The sequence below is a fragment of the Mesoplodon bidens genome (assembly GCF_964165515.1).
Source record: "Mesoplodon bidens genome assembly, chromosome: 4".
Lineage (NCBI taxonomy): Eukaryota > Metazoa > Chordata > Mammalia > Artiodactyla > Ziphiidae > Mesoplodon > Mesoplodon bidens.
This window is the reverse complement of record NC_138160.1, coordinates 108,806,056-108,828,869: the sequence shown is the minus strand read 5'-3', so window position 1 is coordinate 108,828,869 and position 22,814 is coordinate 108,806,056. Positions and strand designations below refer to the sequence as shown.

The 22,814-nt window shown below is 41.4% G+C and overlaps 1 protein-coding gene across 1 annotated transcript in view; it reads left to right on the top strand.

Annotated features, from left to right (window-relative positions):
• The first annotated feature begins 474 nt into the window (after window positions 1-474).
• FBN2 (fibrillin 2) overlaps window positions 475-22,814 on the top strand; it is a 235,335-nt gene continuing 212,995 nt past the window's right edge. The window contains exons 1-4 of the mRNA XM_081231423.1: window positions 475-1,459; window positions 2,281-2,363; window positions 7,885-7,983; window positions 10,303-10,398. Coding sequence (XP_081087549.1) covers window positions 1,206-1,459; window positions 2,281-2,363; window positions 7,885-7,983; window positions 10,303-10,398 — 532 coding nt within the window. The 5' untranslated portion in view covers window positions 475-1,205. The remainder of the gene's footprint in view (window positions 1,460-2,280; window positions 2,364-7,884; window positions 7,984-10,302; window positions 10,399-22,814) is intronic.

Sequence of the window (22,814 nt, the reverse complement as noted above, 5' to 3'; positions counted from 1 at the left end):
GGAAGGGGCTGCAGCCTCCTTTCCCAAATCCGGTCCCTAACTGCCCCCTCCCCCGTCGTCTGCTCGCTTTGTACAGGCAGTCAAAACAGAGCTAGCGGCCAATTGAGGGGGACGGGAAGCAAAGTCGACTAGCGCCTCGCCCCCTCCTCCAGGCCCCCCCGCCCTCCCTCCTCTTTCCCACTTCTCTCCTCGCCCTAACCTCGCCCCCATCCCCCGCTCATTTCCTCTCGTACCCAAGCTCGCCAATCCCTCTTTCCAAGCCCCTTTTCCAAACCCTGGCCTTCCTCTCCGGATCGCCCCCCTTCTCCCCAATCTGAGTCCTTTCCCCTCCCTTCACCCTACCCCTTTCCTTCCTCTTCCCCTCCCCCAGCCCCTGGCTCCCCTTGTTCCTCCCCACCCCATCGCCCCCTTACTCTGTCTCCGCCCACTCTGCGCCGGCCCCTCGGTCAGGGCTGCGCCCCACGTGTGGACGGCTGCGCTCCAGCCCCCACTGACAGCCGCCGCCCGCCGGCCCGCCCAGCGCCCCGCCGGGCCTCAAAACCCCCGCGCCTAGCCCTCGCCCGCCGCATCTTCCCCGGCGTCCAGCCTCCCGCCCTCCCTCTCACCGGCGGCTCGCCCCGGTCCCGCGCACCTCCGCCCTGCTCTTCGGCCGCCGCCAGCGCGTCGCTGCCCAGTGGAACTCCGGACGAGCCGGGAGAAGACCCTCCTTTTCTTTGGGGGGCGACTTTTGTTTGCTTTCCGGCTTCTTTCTGGTGACTTTTGCAGCTTTCCAAGATCTGTGCCCGGAGCGCACGGGAATCCGCCGAGTCGCTGCGTGCAGGCCCTTTTTTTCTTTTGAGGTCCGCTTTCTTTGTAACTTTACGCCGCGGCTGCTCGGGTTACTTTTGTAATTTCCCGCCCCCGCCTGCTGGCGGTCCTGGAGTCGCTCGGGGCAGCGGCCCGGGGGATGCAACGTGGACCGCGCGGGGCTGCCGGCCGCTCAGCCGCCGCGCCTCGCCGCCCGCTTCTCTAGAGCTCGCGCCTCGCCGGCAGTCAGCGGGCCGGCGCTCGGTCCGGGACTCCCACTAGAGCAGGGAGCCTGAGCTCAAGGGAGTCTCGGAGCCGACGAAAGGCTTGTTAGACCTGACTTTTTTCGGGCCGCGTAGATTTTGTCTTCGAGCGCTTCCTCTCAGCGGACCACGGTCCGCGCGCTCTCAGCGCGCGCGATGGGGAGACGGCGGCGGCTGTGTCTCCAGCCCTACTTCGTGTGGCTGGGCTGCGTGGCGCTCTGGGCGCAGGGCACGGCCGGCCAGCCCCAGCCCCCGCCGCCCAAGCCGCCCCGGCCCCAGTCGCCGCCGCAACAGGTCAGGCCCGCAGCGGCGGGCTCTGAAGGCGGGTTCGCAGTGCCCGAGTACCGGGAGGAGGGCGTCGCGGCGGCCAGCCGCGTCCGCAGGCGAGGACAGCAGGACGTGCTCCGAGGGTAGGTGGGCAGGCGGCATGGGGGGAAACCTCGGCTTGGCAGCTTTCCATCCCACCCCCTCCCAAAACCCAGTTCTGGCGGCTAGAGCCGGGGCCCCTTCCACCAGTAGACCCCAAACACTCCCAGAAGCGCCTCCCCCTTTTCCTCCGCAGTTCGGCCGGCAAAAAAAAAAAAAAAAAAAAACAACTCCCTCGGGGGGTTGGGCAGCGGGTGGGTCGGAGGCCCCCGGGTGCGGATCGCGGAGCGCCTGCAGAGCCCACCGTGCGGGAACAAGTTCCTGAAGGAAGGCGCGCTTGAGGCCGCCCCGCGCCGCGCTGGGGCTGGTCAAGCCTGCCTGCTCCCCACCGTCGGGGGCGCAACTCCCGAGCCTTTTGTTTGAGGACGTGTGCGGGGCTTACAGCTCACTCTAATCATCAAGCCGAGCGCTCCACCTTCCGACTCGCCATCCTTGACATGTCGGGGCCAAAGTAACAGTTGATCAAGGAGGGATGGATTTGGGGACGAGGGCAAGGATTTTTGAAACGGAGTGCTCCCTTTGTTCTCTGCATCCGGAGTCTAGAATAGTAGCAAATTATATGTTTCCCTGTTTCTTTTCGCTCTTTAAAAAGGTAGCAACGGAGGGCGGATGAAAGGCAATGTTTAGACATTTCTGACCCTCCTCATTCCAGTGTCTAGTTCGTTTACTTCCACGTCTAAGCCCCAAGCCCCAGGAATTTGACGTGTAGTTTTGGTCTGTTGGTTGTCCCATAAATGTTACGAAAACTGCTAATGTATTACCTCACCCCTCTCTAAGTGTGCGTTACTTCACTTGTCTATCGCAGGCCCAACGTATGCGGATCCAGGTTCCACTCCTACTGCTGCCCGGGATGGAAGACGCTCCCTGGAGGAAACCAATGCATTGTCCGTGAGTGCTAGGCTGGGATCGCAGTTTGGGGCAGCACGCTCGGCCCCATCTCAGGGCCGACCTCTTGCATTCAGTCGTTTGGACACACATTTGCGTTTAGAATCCGGTGGCCACATAGCAGTAATAATTAGGACGCGCGGCCCCATTTGAATGGTGGGGAAGTAGCAGCCAGTTTGCCTCGGTTTAGACTTCACTTGTAGACTCTGTTGAAGGGCAATAATAATAAAGGTTTCAAAGATACTTGGAAGTTTTATCTTTCTATGTCTATTAATACAAACTGAAGGGGGAGTACAGCAATTCCCCAGATAACCCACACCACTTTTTCCTGAAGGAGAGCAGATAAGACCACAATGTGATTATGTAAATTATCTGCCTTTTGACTCTGCAGGAGGTTTAGGCCTTCTGAATATCAAGCTTTCTTAGGCCTCTGTACGAAACCGCTTTATTATCTCTGGTTTCATCTCAACAGTCACCTAACATAGATATGAAAGGAGCACTCTCAGAGATTTAGAGTTGATCCAGGTTAACAAAAATTTTAAAAGAGAGAACTCTTCCAAATGGCTTGACTTTTTTTTTTTTTAATTTTTGGAAGACATTTAGGAAATTTAGGATTTCCAGATCCCAGATCTCATAGTGTACAGTAGATTTCCAAAGTGTGAGTCTTAGAACTTCAAAAGTTTTGCATATCTGACCTTAAAAGTTTTGATTATTTTATTCAGTTTCCAAAGTGTATACCCAGCTCTCCAAGTTTTAATTGGAGAAGTCATTAGTTACCATTATCAGCCTCACAGTGGTGGACTATGGGATGTCTTACTTCACATGCCTGTGAATTTGTGAGTTGAAGTGTGACTGGCCTTTTCTTGTGTATTTATATAGCACAGCCACATTTGCCTTGTTGGGAGGACAGCCAGGTGTCATAGCACATTTATTTAGAGACAGTCTTGACTTTAGATTGACCTCGATATTCTCCAGGGAAAAGATAATTATGCCACATGAAGAGAGAAAAAGGGCAAGCCACACTAGCCAAGGGATAATAAGGATGTAGTGGCATCTCTGACTCTATATTTATTGGTTTTGTGGGTTTGAGATAGACACTTGATGTTATTTATGTGCAGTTTTTAAAAAGGCATGATATCTCAAGTGTTGTGAATACTAGCTTCTTATTATTTCTACCCTAAAAATCCCACAATATCCAGTAATGAGGCAAAAACAGGAAGCAACAACTGTGTTCTTTAGGGTGATTCATAAATATTTTAAATAAACCTTTTGATTATAAGCCTTTACTTTTATTAAAAAGAATGGAAGCGTATTGGGTTCTTTTCCCTCCAGCACATAAGTCATATACATGAGGCATTTGTAGGGGTGCATTTACTTTTTCAGACCAGTAGGGTGTTACTGTGCCTGCTTTAAACTTACATGGTTCCTAGAATCCTGAAACAGCTAAGTCACTCACCACACACCTGCCATACTAGCGGAGAGTGACTTAGGCACTGCGGAAAGTCTGACTCACTAAATGTAATGAATGTGACTGCCATTATTGAGTTGGAGAGTAACCGAGGAGAAGGGATTGGTTTATGGTACGTGTTGAAAATCTGTAAAGTCAGATTTTACTGGATCAGTGTGGAATGGGAATTCCAGAGAACAGAGCCTTCCAGAATATTTGCAGTAGGAAAAAAAAAAGTATATGTATATATATGGCCCTCTGAGTGTCAGCTTTAAATATATTTTTGGTCTTTGAGTAACAGTGTGCTCTTTACATGTTTAGAAAATCAACTTTGGAAATCTCAAAGTAACAGTGAATATTGTAGCCCACATTTCTGATACTCCAAGTATTTGGGTGCTTATGAAATACACTGGAATGTACATGTATCATAAATCTATAAAAAGCATAAACTTTGAAATGATCTTTATATCTCCAAGAAACATTTACAGTACTTGTGTCAAGAGATATCTACAAAAATATTTATTAGCACATTTAAAAGGTAATTCAAACACCCAAGACTATAAAATAGTGCACAAAAGAGAGGGAGACTGTAATGCATTTATATTCTCTTGCATGGGTCTCATCTAAATTTTACCTTAATATTTTGCATTAAATTCACTAGTTCAATTAGTTTGACATTTAAAACTGTAGTATATGGAGGTAATAACTAAATTGAAACCATCATAATGTCAAAATTAGGAATTTTCATTCCATGAAATTCTGCCATTTGCAACAATGTGGATGGACCTAGAGAAAATTATGCTTAGTGAAATAAGTCAGACAGAGAAAGAAAAAAAATGTATGATATCACTTATATGTGGAATCTAAAAAATAATACAAATGAATGTATGTGCAAAACAGAAACAGACTCATAGATACAGAAAACTAGTGGTTAGAAAAGGGAGAAGTGGGGAAGGGACAAATTAGGGGTGTGGGATTAACAGATACAAACTACTATGTGTAAAATAGATAAGCAACAAGGATATATTGTATAGCACAGGGAATTTTAACCATTATATTGTAATAACATAATGGAGTATAATCTGCAAAAATACTGAATCACTGTGCTATACACCTGAAACTAATATTGTAAATCAACTAGACGTCAATAAAAAAAGAATTTTCATTCCATGACTTTCTTATGATAAAAATTATTTATTATATTTATTGAATTTCCATCATTTAGCAAAAGAAAAGCTCTGAGGAAACTTACAAAAAGAGAATAAGTGAAATACAAATAGAAAAGGAGGACCAAAGATTAATTTCCTTATACATTTATACATCAACATTTTTTCTTTACAGAAAGATATTAAAATGATCAAGTCCTAGAATTTTAATCTGGTTGGCCTTAATCAGGCTTCATGAGAAGATATTAAAATAAAAATATATTTCTCAAACTACTGGAAACTTAATGCATTTTGATTTGAGTCTGCGTCTTGTTGTTATTGTTCTTAATTGTGGCCTGCAAAAATCACTGAAGTACTTCCAAACTTCCAAATATTTGTTTCCAAAATTGACTTTCTCACTTCCCATTTGTTTTTTTAAAATCTTGTTAGAACATGAAGCAATGGAAAAGTTTGCTTATTAATTTTTTTGTTGTGAGATTATACTATGAAGAGCATTTTGATCAGTGGAATAACAGTGGGAAGGGGTTGGCCCAGAATCATAGCATTTGAGACCCGAAGAGACATCAGAACATTCCAGTATAATCCTTTTGTTTTATTTTACCAATGAGAAAACTAAACCCAGAGAAGCTGTGGGTTTTTTTCCGAGCTTGCAGTGGGTCAATGGCAGAGCAGGAACTCAACCTCAGACCTCTTGCATACCATTCATTTACTCTCCACTGTGCCATGCATCTTCTCCCAGTGTCACTGAAATCCCAACACCCAGGTCCTCTCTCCTTTCCCCTCTGGTATTTCTGGGCCTCATCGTTTTTGTAATTGTGGGAGGGACAGATATTTAGATGAGATGTACAATAGTTTGAGATGAGTGTGAAGAGAAAGAGCCTAAGCATTCTTGCTTCTCATGGGTTCACGGATATACAGGGTACACCTGTGGCCATGACAGGGATCCGTCTGAGGATGAGTAGTCTCCGGCCCATCAGACCTTCTTTGGGTTTAGGACCTGGGAAGGGGCACTTTGTATATAATGTAAGCCTAGACTAAATGTCTACCTACTGAGGGTAAGGGGGCTTTGAGATAAAACAATGTTTTAGTAAACATTTGTCATTGGAAAGTTATTGGTGATCAGAAAATCTAGCACATTTTAAGAATTAATAGTCAACTCCATGGCAGAAGCCATATTCTTGCCTAAAATTGTTTTTTATCTTCACACTGTAATTTATGACATTTTCGTTTATAGGGAGTGGTAATAGAGATGATGGCCATATTATGTGGGTGTCAAAAGGCAATCCGGAGAAGAACAACATTTATTGAGTTCATTTCTATAGAACACACCCTTTACATTACATATTGAGGGGCTCAGATCTCTTTGAAAGTTGTGAGACCCCCTCCCTAGCGAAAGATACATACACACATTTACGTACATATTTACAGCTACTTTCAGGGCATTCCTAGACTCTCCTCTTCCTGTCTTCATGCATCCACTCATGGAACATTAAAGCATTTGCCTGTGTGCACACAGAGAATTCACTTGTGGATATAGAGATAAATCTCTCAGCTCCTAAATGAACTGACTCTAAATATGGGAGAGACTTCCCATTTGAAGGCACTGGGCTACCGATTTTGAGGATCTGTGGTATGTGCTGTGTCAGTGAGCCTAACATTCTTTGCTCTGATGACCCTCATACCTTGGAGGTCATAGCTGCAGGAGGCTTTGACTCTCTCTCCATCAAAATGTCGCAGCAGCTTTTCTGAGCAGCAGGAATAGGCTAGGTTGTGGAGGTAAAATGGGAGAAGAAAGGCTGGAGGAAGGAGAGAGAGAATTATTAAGGGGAACAAAGATTGATGATGGGGCAGGTCAGATACCAGCCGGGAAGGAATGTGCATGGAACCCCTGGGGCTTGGCCAAGTAGTTAGAGCGTGGAGTCTCCAGCTCAGCCAGTTTCACATTCTCTGTCTCCTGTGAAGGTCCTTTACAGAGTTGGCTGTGTTTTCTGAAGGTATGCAGGACCTCTAGGTTTCCTCAACCCTCCCAGCTTCCTAGGACCAAGACTGTCTTCTCACGGTGAATTCTGAGTATAAACTCTTTCCCTTGAATGGAAAAGATGACCTGTATTGATAAGAGTTGAATGATTAGGATTATGGAACTTGAAGTAGCTTCATTTGTGTGAACATTATCATAGGGATACTTAAGAGACTTATTCGCTTGTCTACAATGGGTAATTTTGTTGTATATCTGAAATTAGGCATTATATATCACATATTTAAAAACATTTTTTAACATCTTTATTAGAGTATAATAGCTTTACAATGTTGTGTTAGTTTCTGCTGTATAACAAAGTGAATCAGCTATACGTATACATATATACCCATATCCCCTCCCTCTTGCATCTCCGTCCCACCCTCCCTATCCCACCCCTCTAGGTGGTCACAAAGCACCCAGCTGATCTCCCTGTACTATGTGGCTGCTTCCCACTAGCTATCTATTTTACATTTGGTAGTGTATATATGTCCATGCCACTCTCTCACTTCGTCCCAGCTTACCCTTCCCCCTCCTCGTGTCCTCAAGTTCATTCTCTACATCTGCATCTTTACTCCTGTCCTGCCTCTAGGTTCGTTAGAACCTTTTTATTTTTTTAGATTCCATATATATATATATATGTTAGCATATGGTATTTGTTTGTCTCTTTCTGACTTACCTCATTCTGTATGACAGGCTCTAGGTCCATCCACCTCATTACAAATAACTCAATTTCGTTTCTTTTTTTGGCTGAGTAATATTCCATTGTATATAATATATCATATATTTTATATCTTAGTTTTTCAGGTTTATTGTTTTTAACTATAGTTTTCTTATTTTGTAAACTATGGTTTATTACCTAATTGTTCGTTCGCTTCCCTGTTTTGCTTTCTACAGCAATTTGTAGAAATAGTTGTGGAGATGGATTTTGTTCCCGTCCTAACATGTGTACTTGTTCCAGCGGCCAAATATCACCAACCTGTGGATCAAAATCAAGTACGTTTTTAATATGTGACCTTATTTACTGCATTATCCGTAAGCTTTTGAGTCAATACTGAATGTCCTTTTCAATGAGGATATAGACCCATGATAATTTTCCTCACTAACTAGGTCAGTACTAATCTTTGGAGTAAAAATCTTTGGTGGCTTAGTTGTTGCCACCAACAACTAAGGGGTAATGGGGGAGTGATTTTCATTAAGAAAAATAATTTCATACTGGTCCAGAAGCTATGTGTCTATTCAGTAAAAGAGCCTGGATTTAGTGGAGAAGTAATTCTTTGCGAGTAATAGCTATAATTTACTGGGTTTTTACCGTGTTGCAGGTACTGTTTTAAGTGTTTAACTATATCATTTTATTTAATTCTCACATGAATATTATGAGATACTATTATTACCCGATTGACAGAGAAGGAGAATGAGGCATATAAGTTTAACTAGCCCAAAGTAACATGGATTTGAAGCCAGGGATTCTGATGCCTAAGCCTGTAGTCTCAAACCCTCAGCTCTGTTTTTTGCCTTTGCTTAATTCCTGTGGCTCATATCCTGTTTTGTGGGTTAACTAAAGGGAAAAGATAAGAGGATTGAGATGACAACAAATATTTATTGTGTACTGACCAGATGTTTTACATATATTAGCTATTTTGCTTTACACATACTGACTCCCAACAGCTCTGTAAGATCACAATAACAGTGGGCTAAGATTGTGTTTTTAATGACCTAAGTAGAAATTTTTGGGTCTTTAAGGTCCAAAATTAATCTTTTAGGCCAGTGTTTAAGGTAATATTTTATAGCAAGTTGGAAGCAGATATTATTTATTTAATTGCTCAATAATTAAATCTTTGTCTGCCTCAAACTAGTGTGAAGTTGATATATTTTTAACACTTCTCTCTACAAATTTTCCCTAAGAAAAGGTACTAGATAATCTATCTGATTGAGGAATATAAGATTCAAGATTCATATAACAAACGTCATTGTCTGATGATGAAACTTCTGATTAATGCTCTAGTTTCGTTTTCTGTGAAAATAATCTGTCATTTTCCAGACCTTTGAAAACCTGTTATTTAGAATTCATCAAGACTTTCTACCCTGATTAGCAAATTTCTTCCACTACTTTCCTGAACCTCCCTTGTCTGACTGCCTGGACGATACCATTCCCCATATCTTCATTATCCTGTTCTCTTAGTTTTCTCAACTACATCCTCAGCAAAAAACCCAAATCTGGAGAAATTTTTTTACAGTTCAGTTTCTTAATTCCTCTACCTGGGCAGCTGAACAATCACTGGCTGACCCTCAGTTTATGGTATGTAATTTAATAGGGGATCCCTGAATTCATTTGGCCTTGAGTAATACTGGCTGCCTTTCCATCAGGAACTTTTCTCTCCTTTCCAGTCCTCATGATGCTCCAGCTCCACAAAGCATTTAGCACCATGAATCAGTATCTTCTTGAAATGCTTTCTTTTCCCTTCACTTGTAAAATATTAATGGCTCACAAAACTCCTTTTCTTGATATTATTTCTTAGTCTCCTTTCTGTATCTTCTCTATTAGCCTTACAGTCACAGTTAGGTATTCCCAAGAGTTCTGTCTACCCTGGGTGAACTTGTTTACGTATATGTCTTCAGTTACTACCAATGTGTGGAGATAATACACAGCCTCCTTGGTCATGGAAGGGTTGCATTATATCCCAAATGCAACAGGGAATCATTGAAAGGGTTTCAATAAGAAAATGAAGCAATGCCATTTATATTATTAAAAGATTACTGTAGCTGCTCTGCAGAGAAAGAATTTGAAGAGGGTAAGAGTAGAAGCTAGGGAACCTATCAGGAGGTTACTGCAACAGTCCAGGTGAGAGATGATACTGAACCACACAGTATCAATGGCGACAGAAAGGAGAAGATGGATTTGAGATATATTTTCCAGTGGAACCTGCAGACCTTGTTAAAACACTTGATGTGAGAGAAAGAGAAGCAGTTGCTTAAGCACTGGGTGATGGCAGTGCCAGGCCTCAGCCACCGCATTCTGAATGGATACATGAGTGCTTCCTGCATCCTAGAACTTACACTTCTAGTCACCTTATATTTCCTTCTTTTAACGTTGAAAGTGTAATAGATTTTAAATATATACTAAATAACATATGTTGTAACAGATATGCTCGTGTGCATACTTACTACAAATAAATAAAGGTATGCTTGGGTCATAACATTTACTTCCGTAGAATACATTTGTCATTAATTGGGTATTTAGTATAGTTTTATAACTCTCACAGATACTATAATTCTAGTGATCGATAATTTTATGTTTTTTGTTGTTCTTTGCAGTTCAGCAGTGCAGCGTTAGGTGCATGAACGGTGGGACCTGTGCAGATGACCATTGCCAGTGCCAGAAAGGATATATTGGAACTTATTGTGGACAACGTAAGCAACATTGGGATAGACTCGATTTATTAGAAATAATTTGATTGAGTGGGCATTTGATACTGAGTCATAACTTAAGGTCTTGTAAAGGATCTTAAATTCCTTTAAACATATTTTGATGTAGAAAAGACATACCTTATAGCTGAATACCTAATTTTTTCCAGTTCTTTAAAAATTTTTGTTTTAGAGTATTGATGTTGTTGAATATTACTAGTGCTTTATCAGATTTGACGTATATCACAGGTAAATATTTACTTGATTTTCTTTTATCTAGTTCCATAAAGCATGGATACCTTTCTGAAAAAAATGGTAACGTTCGCTGTGATCTCTCTCTCTTTTTAGGATATCCCAAACTTAACCCTAGCAGAGCCAATCTTATAAATTGTCCTTTTCTCAAATATATTTTATTATTTAATACCACAGTACAGGGCTGTGAAGTGATTTTTTAAAAATCATGTCATTGTGAAAGAGGGAGCTTTAATCCAGCAAAGCTCTTTACTCACTGGAGAATATCCTATTATAATCAAAAACAACCTTTTAGCAAGAATGTAAGGATGATACCTCTTATATTTTGACTTATCACTGGGGAATACTTTAGGTTAGTGTTTCCCAAATTGTGGGACTCTTACAGGAATCCCCATATTTTTAAGTATGGATGAGTAGAAGGACATGATATTAACGAAAGTTGAATCATAAATAGAAAGTCCCTTTTCACTCCGTTTGCATTTCATCAGGTGCAGAGTCTAGGTTTGCTGCTAATCATCAAGGCCTCCCTAAGAATTGTTCATTAACCATTTTAACATAGCAAGACCACATCTTAGATGTGCAAGAATATCTAGCTTGTTTTAAACTAAACTTATTCTGTTTTTGTTGCAGTCTAAAAAACTTCTAAAATTATTATAAAATATATATATAATATAAAATTTACCATTTTAACTATTAAGTATATGTTCAGTGGCATTAAGTACATTCACATTGTTGTGCAACTGTCGCCAACATCCATCCACAGAACATTTTTTGTGTTGTAAGACTGAAACTCTGTACCCATTAAATACCATCTCCCCATTTCCCCTCACCCCACCTCCTGGCAAGCACCATTCTACTTTCTGTCTCCATGAATTTGACAGCTCTAGGTACCACATATAAGCGGAATCATATAGTATTTGTCCTTTTGTGGCTGGCTTCTTTCACTTAGCATAATGCGTTCGTGGTTCATTTATGTTGTAGCTTGTGTCAGAATTTTCTTCCTTTTTAAGGCTAAATAATATTCCATTTTGTGTATATATCATATTTTGCTTTTATCTATTTGTCCATTGATGGACACTTGAGATACTTCCACCTTTGGTTACGAATAACACTGTGGTGAACCTGGGTGGATAAACATCCATTCAAGTCCCTGCTTCAGGTCTTTTGGATATATACCCACAACTGGAATCGAGGGATCATATGGTAGTTCTGTTTTACATTTTTGAAGACCTGCCCTTCATACTGTTTTCAATAGTGGCTACACCGTTTTATATTTTACTACAGGTGGGAACCAGCAGTGCACAAGGGTTCCAATTTCTCCACATCCTCACCAACAATTGTTTTTTCTGTTTTCTTGGTGGTAGCAATCTTAATGGATACAAAGTGGTATCTCCTTGTGGCTTTTGATGTTATTTTTGAGGTTGCCTTCAGGTTTGGGTAATTTTAGCTTTCCGTTTATAAGTGCTATAAAGTTTTCTTTTAAAATAATTTAAAATAAACAGGTGAATTGATTTAAAGAAAAATATTCTCTTAAGGTCAGGAGTCGACAAACATTTTCTGTAAAGGCCAGATAGTAAATATTTTACACTTTGTGATCCGTGTCACTATTCAACTCTGCCATTGTAGTGCAAAAGCAACCATATGCAAATAAAAAAGCTTGACTGTGTTTCAGCAAAACTTTCTGGACACTGAAATTTGAATTTCATATAATTTCCATGTGTCACAAAAATATTATTCTTCTTTTGATTTTTCAACCACATAAAATTGTAAAAACCCTTCTTAACTCATGGACAGCACAAAAACTGGCAGTGAGCCAGATCTGTCCTGTGGCCCATAGTTTGCAGACCCCTTGTGTAGGTGGTTCTCAGGTATGGGAAAAGCTGTTGAGCTAGCCTGAGACTGAGCCTGGGAAATGGAATCTTAAGGAATCTGAGAGAACACCGTGCTCTGAGGCCAGTTTTTTGCAAGAATAGAAGATGCCAATGTAATAACTTTTTTTAGGCTAGGGTTGACCAGGTGAGAGCAGGAAACAGCTGGACAACAGTGGATCAGAGATTGTAACAAAATTTCTTTTTTCATAAAAGATTTTTTTCTGTATTTTTTCATACATTCAAGCATTTTCCAAATTTTATACAATGGATTCCAGATTATAACTATTTTAAAAAGTCTACTATGAACACCATATTTATTTATTTATTTATCTATCTATTTATTTATTTATTTTTATTGGAGTACAGTTGCTTTATAATGTTGTGTTAGCCTCCACTGCACACCAAAATGAATCAGCCATACACAGACAGATATCCCCTCCCTTTTGGAATTCCCTCCTATTTAGGTTACCACAGTGCATTAGGTAGAGTTCCCTGTGCTATACAGCATAATTTGTCTATTTTATTTATAACAAAGCAGATTTATACCTTTTTTTACACCTACAAAAACATTAGGAGATCTGATTGTATCCCTATTTTATAGAATTCAATAGCCAGAGAAGAGACACTGTCAGGCTTCTTGAAACTCAACCTTTTACTTCTTAGGGAGAAAAATTGTAATTCCTTTAGAATTGCAGGGGAAGAGCTTTGCCTCAACTGGTCTTTCAGAGTATTTCGTCAAACCTATCCTAAAACTAGCCACTTTTGCCTGAATTCAGCTGCTGTACCTGTCTGGGATATGTGTGTGTATGTATGTATGTATTTTCCTGAAAGTTCTACAGAAAGAGCTCTTGTAGGTATGTCTCTTCCCTGCTCTTCACACAGAAATGGGAAATGAGGTGACGGAAAGTAGTTTCCCCATCCTGTAGGAGGTGCTTTTATGTTCTTCTGCCCCTGTGGCAAGCCATATTGACGTCACCACACTTTTCAGGAGGGGAAAGCAAAAAAGCACTGGGCCAGAAGACCATCATACATCTGAAAATTTGTTCTCTAGATATCTCATGGGATGGAACTATCCTTGCCTAACCTTTACTCACGGGTAATAGAACATTTGGTTCAAGAAAGTTATATAACTTAAAAAATTCATTAGTCCCAGCAAATAAGAAGGTGATGGTATGATAACTAGTACATGTCAGCTCAAGAAATGGTTTAAGGAAGATGCTTTCTAAGTTGTCTTATATAGAGAGAGTATTACTGGGAGTAAAGAGGAGGGTGTAACAGTGCCAGCTTGTGAACCCAGAAAAGTCCTGGAAATGTTTTTTAAAATGAAGATTATAGGGCTTCCCTGGTGGCGCAGTGGTTGAGAGTCCGCTTGCTGATGCAGGGGACACGGGTTCGTGCCCCGGTCCGGGAAGATCCCACATGCCGTGGAGCGGCTGGGCCCGTGAGCCATGGCTGCTGAGCCTGCGCGTCCAGAGCCTGTGCTCCACAACGGGAGAGGCCACAACAGTGAGAGGCCCGCGTACCGCAAAAAAAAACAAACAAACAAAAATGAGGATTATAAAAACCTTAAAATTGCTTAGCTGTTTTCCCAGAAATGTAGAAAATGTTCTTTAGAAAGTACTCTTTCATTTCCTTCAGCAATGTTTATTGAATAACTACTGTATGCCCCACATTGTGCAAGGTGCTGGGAGTACACCAGTGACGAGCAAGATGATGCCCAACTTCTTAGAGCTTATCTTCTGGTAGGGAAGACAGGTAACAAGTAGGTGAAAAGTGAAATGCCTAATACAAATTTAGGGAATGAGAAGTTCTAGAACAATAAATGAGAGTAAGGGGGAGAGAGTCTGGGTCTGAATAAGCAGTTCTCTGCTATTTTTAACTGGGGAATCTCTGAGAAGGTGACTTTGAACACAGACCTGAGTCTGTGCTTTTAGGTCTATGGGAAAAGTGTTCTAGAAAGAGGGAAAAGCAAATACGAAGGACCTGTGGTGGGAACATACATTTTTGAAACAAGAGGAAGACTTATGTAGCTGAAGTGAGGGAAAGAAATAATGGCAGAGGATGAGTTCAGAGACAAAGGTGTAGGGCCTCATAAACCAAGGAAAGAAATTTGGACTATCCCCCAAATATTATGGGAACCCATTGGTGCAGTTTCAGCAGTGGAGTGATACAATCCGATTAACATTAAAAAAAAAAATCACTCTGGCTGCTGTGTTGAAACTGGATTGTAGAAATGGCAAGAGAGAAAATGAAGGGGCCAGTTAGGAGGCTAGTGCAGTGGTGCTGGTAAATGATGCTCTAGTAACTGAGGATGTGATAAGTGTTTGGATTAAGCTTGCATTGGAGGTAGAATCTATGGAAGGAAGTGTGTACTGATGGAATGGGTGTGGTGAATGAGACTGAAAGAAAAAGCAAAGATCCATAGTGACAACTAGAAGGTTTGGGTTGAGCTCTGGGCTGAATGGTGATGCCATTTCCTGATATTCCAAAGACTGAGTGGGGAGTGGGTTGGACTGGGGTCAGGTGGGGCTAAGAGCATGAGATATCAAGAGTTCTCTTTTGGATTTGATAGTTAAAGAAGTTTGTTAGACTTCCAAGTGAAAAGATCTATGAACTCAGCTCTTAGGAGAGAGCTCAGAGATAGAGATATGACTTCGGGAGCATATAGATTGAATTTTTATATGGTTAATCTTTTAATTGTAGGCCTAGACAAAGATCACTAGGAAGTTGGTGCAGGTAGAGAAGAGAGGTGGGCTGAAGCCAGAGCCTTGATTACTGCCCAACATTTTGAGGTGGAGAAGAGAAAGGAGAAGCCAGCAAAGAGTGAGAAAGAGTAGACAGTGAGACAGGAGGAAAACTGGGAGAGCAGGGTAACCTGGAAGACAAAGGAAAAAGGTAGCGCCAGTAGTAGAGATTTATATTATTTCATGTAGAAAAATAGGCTTTTGTTTCTTTCCTCTTTGTAACATTTTAACCTGGTTTAGCATCTTTTTTTTTACATCTTTATTGGAGTATAATTGCTTAACAAAGGTGTGTTAGTTTCTGCTTTATAACAAAATGAATCAGTTATACATATACATATGTTCCCATATCCCCTCCCTCTTGCGTCTCCCTCCCACCCTCCCTATCCCACCCCTCCAGGTGGTCACAAAGCACCGAGCCGATCTCCCTGTGCTATGCGGCTGCTTCCCACTAGCTATCTACCTTATGTTTGGTAGTGTATATATGTCCATGCCTCTCTCTTGCTTTGTCACAGCTTACCCTTCCCCCTCCCCATATCCTCAAGTCCATTCTCTAGTAGGTCTGTGTCTTTATTCCTGTCTTACCCCTAGTTTCTTCATGACACTTTTTTTTCTTAAATTCCATATATATGTGTTAGCAAACAGTATTTGTCTTTCTCTTTCTGACTTACTTCACTCTGTATGACAGACTCTAGGTCTATCCACCTCATTAAAAATAGCTCAATTTTGTTTCTTTTTATGGCTAATAATCCATTGTATATATGTGCCACACCTTCTTTATCCATTCATCAGATGATGGACACTTAGGTTATTTCCATCTTCGGGCTATTGTAAATCGGGCTGCTATGAACATTTTGGTACATGGCTCTTTTTGAATTATGGTTTTTTCAGGGTATATGCCCAGTAGTGGGATTGCTGAGTCATATGGTAGCTCTATTTGTAGTTTCTTAAGGAACCACCATACTGTTCTCCATAGTGGCTGTACCAATTCACATTCCCACCAGCAGTGCAAGAGTGTTCCCTTTATTCCACACCCTCTCCAGCATTTATTGTTTCTAGATTTTTTGATGATGGCCATTCTGACTGGTGTGGGATGATATCTCATTGTAGTTTTGATTTGCATTTCTCTAATGATTAATGATGTTGAGCATTCTTTCATGTGTTTGTTGGCAGTCTGTATATCTTCTGTGGAGAAATGTCTATTTAGGTCTTCTGCCCATTTTTGGATTGGGTTGTTTGTTTTTTTGTTATTGAGCTGCATGTGCTGCTTATAAATTTTCAAGATTAAGCCTTTGTCAGTTGCTTCATTTGCAAATATTTTCTCCCATTCTGAGGGTTGTCTTTTGGTCTTGTTTATGGTTTCCTTTGCTGTGCAAAAGCTTTTAAGTTTCATTAGGTCCCATGTGTTTATTTTTGTTTTTATTTCCAATTCTCTAGGAGGTGGGTCAAAAAGGATCTTGCTGTGATTTATGTCATAGAATGTTCTGCCTATGTTTTCCTCTAAGAGTTTGATAGTTTCTGGCCTTACATTTAGGTCTTTAATCCATTTTGAGCTTATTTTTATGTATGGTGTTAGACAGTGATCTAATCTCGTACTTTTACATGTCCCTGTCCAGTTTTCCCAGCACCACTTATTGAAGAGGCTGTCCTTTCTCCACTATACATTCCTGCCTCCTTTATCAAAGATTAGGTGACCATATGTGCGTGGGTTTATCTCTGGGCTTTCTATCCTGTTCCATTGATCTATGTTTCTGTTTTTCTTCCAGTACCATACTGTCTTGATTACTGTAGCTTTGTAGTATAGTCTGAAGTCAGGGAGCTTGATTCCTCCAGCTCCATTTTTCGTTCTCAAGATTGCTTTGGCTATTCGGGGTCTTTTGTGTTTCCATGCACATTGTGAAATTTTTTGTTCTAGCTCTGTGAAAAATGCCAGTGGTAGCTTGATAGGGATTGCATTGAATCTGTAGATTGCTTTGGGTAGTAGAGTCATTTTCACAATGTTGATTCTTCTAATCCAAGAACATGGTATATCTCTCCATCTATTTGTATCATCTTTAATTTCTTTCATCAGTGTCTTATAATTTTCTGCATACAGGTCTTTTGTCCCCTTAGGTAGGTTTATTCCTAGATATTTTATTCTTTTTGTTGCAGTGGTAAATGGGAGTGTTTCCTTGATTTCACTTTCAGATTTTTCATCATTAGTATATAAGAATGCCAGAGATTTCTGTGCATTAATTTTGCATCCTGCTACTTTACCAAATGCATTGATTAGCTCTAGTAGTTTTCTGGTAGCATCTTTAGGATTCTCTATGTATAGTATCATGTCATCTGCCAACAGTGACAGCTTTACTTCTTCTTTTCCGATTTGGATTCCTTTTATTTCCTTTTCTTCTCTGATTGCTGTGGCTAAAACTTCCAAAACTATGTTGAATAAGAGTGGTGAGAGTGGGCAACGTTGCCTTGTTCCTGATCTTAGTGGAAATGGTTTCAGTTTTTCATCATTGAGGACGATGTTGGCTGTGGGTTTGTCATATATGGCCTTTATCATTTGAGGAAAGTTCCCTCTATGCCTACTTTCTGCAGTGTTTTTATCATAAATGGGTGTTGAATTTTGTCGAAAGCTTTCTCTGCATCTATTGAGATGATCATATGGTTTTTCTCCTCCAATTTGTGAATATGGTGTATCACGTTTATTGATTTGCGTATATTGAAGAATCCTTGCATTCCTGGAATAAACCCCACTTGATCATGGTGTATGATCCTTTGAATGTTCTGTTGGATTCTGTTTGCTAGTATTTTGTTGAGGATTTTTGCATCTATGTTCATCAGTGATATTGGCCTGTAGTTTTCTTTCTTTGTGACATCCTTTTCTGGTTTTGGTATCAAGGTGATGGTGGCCTCGTAGAATGAGTTTGGAAGTGTTCCTCCCTCTGCTATATTTTAGAAGAGTTTGAGAAGGATAGGTGTCAGCTCTTCTCTAAATGTTGGATAGAATTCGCCTGTGAAGCCATCTGGTCCTGCCTGGGCTTTTGTTTGTTGGAAGATATTTTATCACTGTTTCAATTTCAGTGCTTGTGATTGGTCTCTTCATATTTTCTATTTCTTCCTGATTCAGTCTTGGCAGGTTGTGTATTTCTAAGAACTTGTCCATTTCTTCCAGGTTGTCCATTTTACTGGCATAGAGCTGCTTGTAGTAATCTACCATGATCTTTTGTATTTCTGCAGTGTCTGTTGTTACTTCTCCTTTTTCATTTCTAATTCTATTGATTTGAGTCTTCTCCCTTTTTTTCTTGATGAGTCTGGCTAATGGTTTATCAATTTTGTTTATCTTCTCAAAGAACCAGCTTTTAGTTTTATTGATCTTTGCTACCGTTTCCTTCATTTGATTTCATTTATTTCTGATCTGATTTTTATGATTTCTTTACTTCTGCTAACTTTGGGGTGTTTTTGTTCTTCCTCCTCTAATTGCTTTAGGTGCAAGGTTAGGTTGTTTATTCGAGATGTTTCCTGTTTCTTAAGGTGGGATTTTACTGCTATAAACTTCCCTCTTAGAACTGCTTTTGCTGCATCCCATAGGTTTTGGGTCGTCGTGTCTCCATTGTCATTTGTTTCTAGGTACTTTTTTATTTCCTCTTTGATTTCTTCAGTGATCACTTCGTTATTAAGTAGTGTATTGCTTTGCCTCCATGTGTTTTTATTTTTTATAGATCTTTTCCTGTAATTGATATCTAATCTTATAGCATTGTGGTTGGAAAAGATACTTGATACAATTTCAATTTTCTTAAATTTACCAAGGCTTGATTTGTGACCCAAGATATGATCTATCCTGGAGAATGTTCCATGAGCACTTGAGAAAAATGTGTATTCTGTTGTTCTTGGATGGAATGTCCTATAAATATCAATTAAGTTCATCTTGTTTAATGTATCATTTAAAGTTTGTGTTTCCTTATTTATTTTCATTTTGGATGATCTGTCCATTGGTGAAAGTGGGGTGTTAAAGTCCCCTACTATGAATGTGTTACTGTCAATTTCCCCTTTTATGGTTGTTAGTATTTGCCTTATGTATTGAGGTGCTACTATGTTAGGTGCATAAATATTTACAATTGTTATATATTCTTCTTGGATCGATCCCTTGATCATTATGTAGTGTCCTTCTTTGTCTCTTCTAATAGTCTTTATTTTAAAGTCTATTTTGTCTGATATGAGAATTGCTACTCCAGCTTTCTTTTGGTTTCCATTTGCATGGAATATCTTTTTCCATCCCCTCACTTTCAGTCTGTATGTGTCTCTAGGTCTGAAGTGGGTCTCTTGTAGACAGCATATATATGGGTCTTGTTTTTGTATCCATTCAGCCAATCTGTGTCTTTTGGTGGGAGCATTTAGTCCATTTACATTTAAGGTAATTATTGATATGTATGTTGCTATTCCCATTTTCTTAATCGTTTTGGGTTCATTATTGTAGGTCTTTTCCTTCTGTTGTGTTTCTTGCCTAGAGAAGTTCCTTTAGCATTTGTTGTAAAGCTTGTTTGGTGGTGCTGAACTCTCTCAGCTTTTGCTTGTCTGTAAACGTTTTAATTTCTCCATCAAATCTGAATGAGCTCCTTGCTGGGTAGAGTAATCTTAGTTGCAGGTTTTTCTCCTTCATCACTTTAAATATGTCCTGCCAGTCCTTTCTGGCTTGCAGAGTTTATGCTGAAAGGTCAGCTGTTAACCTTATGGGGATTCCCTTGTGTGTTATTTGTTGTTTTTCCCTTGCTGCTTTTAATATGTTTTCTTTGTTTTTAATTTTTGACAGTTTGATTAACATGTGTCCTGACATATTTCTCCTTGGATTTATTCTGTATGGGACTCTCTGTGCCTCCTGGACTTTATAACTATTTCCTTTCCCATATTAGGGAAGTTTTCAACTCTAATCTCTTCAAATATTTTCTCAGTCCCTTTCTTTTTCTCTTCTTCTTCTGGAACCCCTATACTTCGAATGTTGGTGCGTTTAATGTTGTCCCATAGGTCTCTGAGACTGTCCTCAGTTCTTTTCATTCTTTTTTCTTTCTTCTGCTCTGCAGTAGTTATTTCCACTATTTTATCTTCCACGTCACTTATCCGTTCTTCTGCCTCAGTTATCCTGCTATTGATCCCATCTAGAGTATTTTTAATTTCATTTATTGTGTTTCTAATTGTTACTTGATTCATCTTTAGTTCTTCTAGGTCCTTGTTAACTGTTTCTTGCATTTTGTCTATTCTATTTCCAGGATTTTGGATCATCTTTACTATCATTATCCTGAATTCTTTTTCAGGTAGACTGCCTATTTCCTCTTCATTTGTTAGGTCTGGTGGGTTTTTATCTTGCTCCTTCTCCTGCTGTGTGTTTTTCTGTCTTCTCATTTTGCTTATCTTACTGTATTTGGGGTCTCCTTTTTGCAGGCTGCAGGTTCGTACTTCCCGTTGTTTTTGGTGTCTGTCCCCAGTGGCTAAGGTTGGTTCAGTGGGTTGTGTAGGCTTCCTGGTGGAGGGGATTAGTGCCTGTGTTCTGGTGGATGAGGCCGGATCTTGTCTTTCTGGTGGGCTGGTCCACGTTTGGTGGTGTGTTTTGGGGTGTCTGTGGACTTTTTATGATTTTAGGCAGCCTCTCTGCTAATTGGTGGCGTTGTGTTCCTGTCATGCTAGTTGTTTGGCATAGGGTGTCCAGCACTGTAGCTTGCTGGTCGTTGAGTGAAGCTGGGTGCTGGTGTTGAGATGGAGATCTCTGGGAGATTTTCGCCATTTTATATTATGTGGAGCTGGGAGGTCTCTTGTGGACCAGTGTCGTGAACGTGGCTCTCCCACCTTAGAAGCACAGCACTGACTCCTGGCTCCTCAATTTGGGATGATTTGTTGTCTATTCATGTATTCCACAGATGCAGGGTACATCAAGTTGATTGTGGAGCTTTAATCTGCTGCTTCTGAGGCTGCTGGGAGAGATTTCCCTTTCTCTTCTTTGTTCTCACAGCTCCTGGGTCTCAGCTTTGGGTTTGGCCCCGCCTCTGTGTGTAGGTCGCCGGAGGGCGTCTGTTCTTCGCTCAGACAGGACAGGGTTAAAGGAGCAGCCGCTTCGGGGACTCTGGCTCACTCAGGCTGGGTGGCGGGGGGAGAGAAGGGCATGGAGTGCGGGGGCTAGCGTGCGGGCGGCAGAGGCCGGCGTGACGTTGCACCACCCCGAGGCGCGCCGTGCGCTCTCCCAGGGAAGCCGACCCTGGATCCCGCAGGGACGGGCTGCACAGGCTCTCCGGAAGGGGGGCGTGGACAGTGACCTGCGCTCGCACAGAGACCTCTTGGCGGCGGCAGCAGCAGCCCAGCGTCCCACGCTTGTCTCTGGGGTCTGCGCTTTCAGCCGCGGATCACGCCCACCTCTGGAACTCCTTTAAGCAGCGCTCTTAATCCCCTCTCCTCGCGCACCAGGAAACAAAGAGGGAAGAAAAAGTCTCTTGCCTCTTCAGCAGGTCCAGACTTTTTCCCGGACTCCCTCCCGTATAGCTGTGGCACATTAGCCCCTTCGGGCTGTGTTCACCCCGCCAGCCCCAGTCCTCTCCCTGCGCTCTGACTGAAGCCCAAGCCTCAGCTCCCAGCCCCGCCCGCTCCGGCGGGCGAGCAGACAAGCCTCTCGGGCTCGTGAGTGCTGGTCGGCACCAATCCTCTGTGCGGGAATCTCTCCGCTTTGCCCTACCCAGGTACGTGGGGAGTTTCTTGCCTTTTGGGAGGTCTGAGGTCTTCTGCCAGCGTTCAATAGGTGTTCTGTAGGAGTTGTTCCATGTGTAGCTGTATTTCTGGTGTATCTGTGGGGAGGAAGGTGATCTCCGCGTCTTACTCTTCCGCCATCTTTAGCGTCTGTTTTTATCCCATATGTTTGTGTAGAAGTGACTACCATAATTTCAGATTTGACTTATGTCCAAGTGTTTGTACCTATGTTGAGTGGTACAGGAGTCTGTCTAGTAATAACAGACACTTGTCATATTACCTAGCACAGAGTAGGTGCTCAGTAAATATTTACTGAATAAAAATATTCAGACTTTGGCAGTCATGATCAGGGTTCTATATGACAGGCTGACCAGCTTGAAACAGTGTTTGCTTCTCCCTTCTCCCCAGATCATGGCAGGCAGGTAAGAAACCAGCTCATATTTCTTTCCATAGTCTTCTTCTTCCTTGCCTTTTGCTTTGTCCCACACTAGGTGTAAGCACTTTTTTTTTCTTCCTGGGTGGTCAGCATTCTTTCCGTGGTGGAAATTTAGGCTTATACAAGTTTCTTTCCAACTGCAGTTGAAAGGTAAATTTGTTGCCATTATGTCTTGTTACTTTATAAAATAACTTTTATCCTAATTTATTCAAAAGAAGGAATTTACTTCTTTTTTTTCCTTTTGGTCCACTTTTATATCTACATTGCCTGCTTCTCTTCTTTGGCTATTGCTCTTCAGGGTAAACTTTGGTTGCTGTAAAACAAGTCTTATTTTTCATACAGGTTCTTTGCAGTGTAAAAAAGAAGGGGAATTAAGATTGTAGAACACTTTAATGTGTAGCCACTGTGAAC